Source organism: Lates calcarifer, linkage group LG10 (genome assembly GCF_001640805.2).
Source record: "Lates calcarifer isolate ASB-BC8 linkage group LG10, TLL_Latcal_v3, whole genome shotgun sequence".
Taxonomy (NCBI): Eukaryota; Metazoa; Chordata; class Actinopteri; family Centropomidae; genus Lates; species Lates calcarifer.
The window spans coordinates 14,360,659-14,367,580 of record NC_066842.1 but is presented as its reverse complement, the minus strand read 5'-3'; the positions used below and the strand labels follow the sequence as shown (position 1 = coordinate 14,367,580).

Genomic DNA, 6,922 nt, shown 5'->3' with positions numbered 1-6,922 from the left:
CTATGCTTTGTTTATGTTACAAAATAGATTACAACTCTCACAAACCAGGGTAACCAAGGTATTATTTTATGGGGAATGTAAGTAACACTTAAGAATACAGCTAACAATTTATAGGCTAATTTCATTGTATGAATAAGGTACTAATAAAATACCAACCAGTTATAACTGATACTTAAATAGGTTCAGTGGAAGAAAACAAGACTATAAAGAAAAAATACTGTGAGTTTAAGATATTTTCCTCTAAAATGCCCAGTTATTACTCCCTTGTTCTCCATATTTTTGTTCTCTTCCACTGCATGTACATTTAAGCACCAATTGATCAAGGACTCCTGATGAACAAGGAAATAAAATTAGCTAAATAAACCACTCTAAAACACTATTAAAATCAGGGCTAGCCAACATGATTATGATGATATTTTTGAGAGCTTCCAGCACCACAGTTGTCATTATTCTTAAATCTAACCTGTGCTAATTACTGGGAGAAAACCCTAGGCCCACGCACTGTTCCTGATCTTGGTATGAGTTGAACAGAGGGGAAACACTTTCTACAAATGTCTGCATGCGTGTGCCTTTGTCTGTGTGCAAGTACCCTGTAAGGCCACTACGGGGGTCCAGAGCAGACTTGCCCACTCATTACACCGATCACATCAAATTAGGCACTTCCTTCCGTAAAATCTGGTTTCCTTCCACGAATTCTGTCTCCTCGTTTGACCCCCACTGATTCTGTCTGCCTGTCTATCGCAGCAAGTCATCTTTACTCATAGGTTCTTCTCCAGCCAAATGTGAAGGTCAAGTTAACTGTGTGCACAGCATTATGCTGAGCAAATGTCTGACGCAAGGCTACGTCTCCAATGTGAGGAGCTCCTTATGAGGAAGCGCAACATCTGACAATGGGCCTTTTCTGCAGTAGAGAATGGTTGCGTCAAAGCATACATTCAAATATGAGATTGCTGGAAAAATAAGCTGCAGGAAGAAACATTTGTAATAATCTTGTTATGTCACTAACTTGCTGTTGACACCAAACATCACCAACAACAGAGACACTGAAAAGCTAGGAAAACTCCTCAGTACTCCTCACCATGTGGTCTCATTTAATCTTTGTATTGTTAAATTGTGCTATCAACAGAGTCTGGCATCTGGTGGCCATACACTGTGTGGTGTGTGATCTCTACACTGGCACATATTGGTGTTTTTTCCTCCCTCTCATTTTGGAATGATTTGTTTCTCCATTTTCCTCACTTTCTTCTCACTTCTGTCTAGAAAATGATGATAGAGGAATGGGTGGTATAAACAAACAGGAAGCAGCACAGATTTGTGCCCAAAGATGATTGAAAGGTACAATTTCTTTGCTACTGTGGCTATAAGGCACAAAAGTAGGTTTAAGCATTTGCCTTTTACAAAAAGACTATCTTAAAGCCTGTTCTAGCCCTTTCCTGGTGTGCCTTTGCTGTTTCCTTTTTTGGGGAGATGTAGTTTGTTCTTTGCAGCTGATAAATAAACTATAGACAAGGAGCAAGTGTTTGAAATATTTATTGTCTTTGTTACAAGAAACATGGAGAAAACACTGTGGAGAAACACAAAATGGGAGACTTGAATGTTGTTCATATGTACATATGAATGTAGAGGGCAAGTAAACATGATGGTGATGTGAAAGGAAATAAATTGCTAATCATTTCACCACAGGGTTAGTAAGTACTTATATGCGTTGGTGGAGACCTATGAGAGAACAAAAGAGTAAACATATTGATGATTTAGAACTTTCCTTTCTTTTTATTCATGTCTGGTGCACATTTCCACCCGGAGTAGTTTGCCCAAAACCTCAAGTTACCATTTAATCAGTTAAAACCAAAGGCCCATGACTTTTATAATATCTTTCACAGAAAGATCCTTGTCATAGTATCATAAGCATTAGATCCAATCACTATGAGTGATATTATCTACTTTATTATGTAAGTCTAAATATACTATTCAGGTCATGGGTTGCATAATGCTTCCTTTTCACGCTCATGCCACTGTTGTTGATGCCTGTAGAGCTTTATCAGTTTATTCTAAGAAACCTATGACTTACATAGTTTGCTCACAAGCTTTCACATTTTCCATGGCTTCTCCTCAAAAACCCCCTTTCTCTGTCTCTCTCTCTCCCTCTCTCTCTCTCTCTCTCTCTATCTCTGTCTCTTTCATACACAGACTTACATTAAACAAGAGGCCAGCTGGTCCTGAATCATTCTGACATCTGCATACAGTGCACAGGGACTTGTGTTGCTATATCAGGAGAGGCTCAGCTGAACTAACCCTAACCCATCCTCAACCTGTCTGCTGTGCACTTGAGACTGCCTGTAACTACACCTTTAATAGGTTTCTCGTGCACTGATTTTATCTTTTCACAGAGTGTACATAAGCAAGAATTCAGAGAACAGAGCCTCTGAGACAAATTTATTTAAATAATGATTAAAAACAGCAATAATGAAAACATCTATTGAACCTACAGTACATATGTTAAATGTTTGTACAAAAATATGCCATTTTTTTCAACTGAAACATAATACATGATTATCATTATAGTTATACAGATCAGTAATAAGACTAAATTGAGCATGCTGTATCTCCTGTACATGTCATACAAATATTTACAGTCATTCAACATGAATGCATTGTCATCGCCATGAGCAAACTCCATTTGTTTTTTTCTTTTTTTTATACTTCTACTATTTATATTTTTAAAATCTAACTCACCTATCTGTACTTAAAGGTCATGTTGTAATCTTTCACCCAGTCACTTCATTTACAGTAGCACTACAACTGCAGTAGATTTCAGTGGGTGACTATACAAAACCATTTTACCCATATCAGAAATGTAGTCTCTGATTTTTTTCTCTGAAACATGTTCCTTGCACACGGGACAAATGATCATTTTAGCTGTATCCAAAACATCTGAAGCACTTTCCTCTAATCAAGATGGAAGTTTCAGAGAAATTCACCGAACAAGATACATACAGTACATACATAGTTACATACTCTTAAACTAATACTACTTTAAATTGCTTGTGAAAATTAGTCTATTCAATTTGAACTCTTTAAGCGTTAAACTCTCATGCCCCATTAACCCTGATTCAGATTTTGCTTGCTCATGGACTGATCTGTCATTGCAGTTTTACAGTTCTGTGTCATGTCTACTTCATCACCCAACAGGTGGACATACACAGCTAATCCTGAATTTATTTATTTATTTTTTTTACTTAATGCCTCACTGTTCTGCTGCCCTCACCACCCTCCCTCTCCCCCTCTCTTCCTCCCTCTCTCTGTGGTGCCTCCTGTTCCTGCTCTTCTTCATTTCCTGGATGTGTTTCCATTTGCCGCCTCCTAAGCCTCGTCCCCGTGCCCTCAATGGCCTTTTCTCCAGCCACAGTGAGTCGCAGTACTCCTCCAGAGAGCTGAAAGGAGAGCTCATCACTCTCAGGTAGTCTTTATATCGCTGACGTGACTCTGCGCCGTGCCGTACGTCTACCGCGGGGTCTTCGCTTTGCTTGGGCTTTCCGTCCAGCTGGCCCTGTGTGACAAGTTGTAGTGTGAGGCGAAGGAGGGTGTGGGTGAAGTGCGTGTGCTCTTGAGCTACGCAGACATATATCCCAGCATCAGAGGCATGGAGGGAGCGAATCAGGAGTCCTCGATCGGTGTGTACAACGCGATCGTCCAACCTGACCTGGAGAAAATGCAAATAAAGAGTACAAAAGTTTTATCATGAGGAAAAAAGTCATGTGACTACAGCTGCCTAAGGTTAAGCAGACCAGCTAGCATACAGTATAACACAAACAAACTGAAATATTACTTTTCTAAATGAAAATCAAGAGTCAAAGCTTTAATACAAAACAACAAGAAATGTTGTGTCTCTGTACCACAAAACAATCAATCAGGCTGGCTGCACATTACAAAATACTCACTTAATACCTCCCACCCTGTTTACACACATACATTTTCATGCCTCACTTGTATCCAAGGTGTGTTAAACATGGTAATGACCCCTGAAACAGGAAGCACATTGAATTGGGTGTGGTGAGTGTCGCTCACAACATGGGGGGCCAGAGGTCATTGCGTGGTGTGGAGAGATTTTTAGATGCATGATGAGTGTCAGCAGTTAGCGAAGGCAAAGAAAAGGTGTTTGTGGAAAGGTTTGTGTTTGTGCGTGCGCAGGCAGGGGAGTGCAGGGGAGTTAAAGCGTAAGGGTAAGTAGCGTGCTAATGTTTACGGTTCCCTCTTTTCATTTAGCATCCAACATGATTCATCAGGTGGCATGGCTGCTGTCAGGGCCTAAAACAACACAGCTGTGCTCAGAGGACAGTCAAAGAGCATGAGAATGTGTGTCTAAAGTGTGTGTGTGTGTGTGTGTGTGTGCCCATGCATGTGTGGTTGCTTCAAAAGCATACCTCCCACAGCTCTGCTCTGACCCCCCAGAGGTGTAACTGGTGTCCAGGCGTAAACTTTATGTAGAAAACCATGAATATTTGCCTAGGTGTGTAGGGGTGTGTGTGTGTGCATGCTTGTGTGTGTACAGCTCTGTGGTGCTTGCTAGGTCTGACACTGATGATGTGTTGTCCAGGCAGAGGCAGACCCACAGGCCTCAGAGTCTCTTTGGACCTTGACCCTAACTCAAATTAGACTTAGCAGTTTGTCTCCTATCACATATTTGTTCTTGACACACCTGACATATTTGCCAAAGCACACAGGCATATACATTGAAAATGTAAAATATCACTTACATGAAGAAATCATTAAAGTATTTATGCGTTTATTTATATGCTTGTGAAGCTGTCTCCCATTTCCCACCCAAAAGCAAGGCATCTGTGACTAAACAGCAATGCCAGACATTTAAACTCACCCAGATGGTCTGCTTTTATTTGTGTCTGTGTGCATGTGTCTGTGTATATGTGGACATCTGATTAAGCCAAAAAAAACTCCTGCAAGGAATAGCAATGCAGCTTTGAAGCGTATTGTTCGGAGGTCTGTGTTTGCAGAGAGACTGCGATGCATTTTTGTACGTGTGAGCATGCGTGTGTGGGGGTTAACACAGTTTTTAATAGTTGCCTAAATGAATCACAACTGCGAGGAGCTATTCTCTATGTTTAAGTATCAGGTTAAGAACTTCCCATGCTCTGCTCTGTTCTTATGAACAGCGTGCATGAAATTCAGCATTGTCCATGCTTTTCCTATTACTAATTTTCTAATGGGCCAGCATTCCAAGCTCCAGGAGGTGAAGTAACACACAGGAACAAACATACATACACACATCTACACACATAAACAGACACACACACAAACATGCTGTGAGAAAGACCAAAAAAAAAAAATCTCTTCCAGCTCACATCTTTAATAGCTGATTTTTATGAGAGGATAAGAGGAGGGAAGTGTGTGAATGAATGAGGACAGTGAGCAGTGGAGTGGGCTGCAGGTGCTGCGAGCAGCTGGTCGCGGATGCCTTTTTCAGAACCCATCAGGAGGCACAGAGTGAGGAGGGAAATGACATGAAAAGTATGAGGAAACAAAGTGGACGGAGTAAGGAGCATGAGGGCAGGAAGTGAGGAGAGGGATGATGAGGGAAGTTGAAGGACAGAAGAGGAGAGGGGATGACAGACATTTGGGGGGGGGGAGGCATGGAGTGGGAAGGAGGGCACAGGGAGTGAGAGGTTGAAATGAGCCAGACACCTCAGACATCAGCTGTTCCAACACTGCATGCCCCAGAACCTTACCTCTCCAAAACCAGCTACAGTGTAAGAGGTAAAACAGTGAATCAGAAGACAAAGGCTATAGAAAAATACACATTACTGTGTCTGTGTGTCTGTGTGTGCTCTTAGGGCTGCTATATTACTATATTACTGTGGGGCTGTGTGATAAATTAATCTTGAAACTGGAATTTTCTTACTTAACAATGACAAATGATAGGTGCCTTGATTTTGTTTGTACAATGCAGCTGATCAGGCTCAAGTATTCTGTACTTGACACAGCTGCCAGTGAACACAGCATTGTGTGGGTGCTTATGGGATTAAAAAACAAGATCTAGAACTAAAAAGGAAAAAAGCATCAGCGACAGTGAAGTTATGTTAGACCTCAGAGGTGAGGAAATTATCGACCAAAAACAAGGCAGTTGTTTGAATATCTTAGACAGGGGCACTCTAAAGTAACATGGCAGTTAAAGTGAAGACACACACACAACTAGTTCCTTCCATCACACAAAAAATCAGCACACAGAGTGTGTTTCTTTGACCTCCAGCTTGGTGTTGTTAATTTGAACTTCACTTTGCGTTTTCAGCAGCATTACTGGGGCTCGGCCAAGACAGCAATCAGGTTGTTTGGCAATATCTGCATGTGGGGCAATATCAGGCACATGCTAATAGCAGATGTTTCCCAACATGACTAAAAAGCAAACAGAGCAAAAACATAAAAGCACATTTAGTTATATCATCAAGGCATACTGTCTGTGAGCATAATGGAGAAACACAACTTATTCAAGTACTGGACCGCTCACAGGGCCACAGAAACATTTTTCTCAAAGAAATTGGTATTTTTCCAATTCAGTTTGAAAGCCATGTTTGTAGCCTGGCTTGTTAATTAAATGTAAATTTATTAGACCATTACTAGAAACAATTCATCCTTTCAACCATGTATAATTACTTAAAAACATTCAAACATTTGCAGTGGCAGTTTCCCTTTGTCTTGGTTCTACAAACATTTGAAATGTTCACTGGCTGCTGTGCCAAAGAATCACATTTATTTAATTAATTCATTATTCATAAATCCATTCATGCAAAGCCTGTTGTACTGTAAAGCTGTCTTTTCCCATTTAAATATTTTTCCCCTTGAATCATAATGAGCCATCTGGTTTCCTGAAGCTTTAGTCATTAAAGGATACTCTGCCATCACCATAGCAATT

At 40.6% G+C, this 6,922-nt stretch overlaps 1 protein-coding gene across 1 annotated transcript in view; it reads right to left on the bottom strand.

Moving 5' to 3' along the window:
• Nucleotides 1–2,418: 2,418 nt before the first annotated feature.
• sema3d (sema domain, immunoglobulin domain (Ig), short basic domain, secreted, (semaphorin) 3D) overlaps nt 2,419–6,922 on the bottom strand; it is a 30,800-nt gene continuing 26,296 nt past the window's right edge. Inside the window, 1 exon segment of the mRNA XM_051073420.1 lies at nt 2,419–3,700. Within this exon segment, the coding sequence (XP_050929377.1) occupies nt 3,245–3,700 (456 nt within the window). The 3' untranslated portion in view covers nt 2,419–3,244.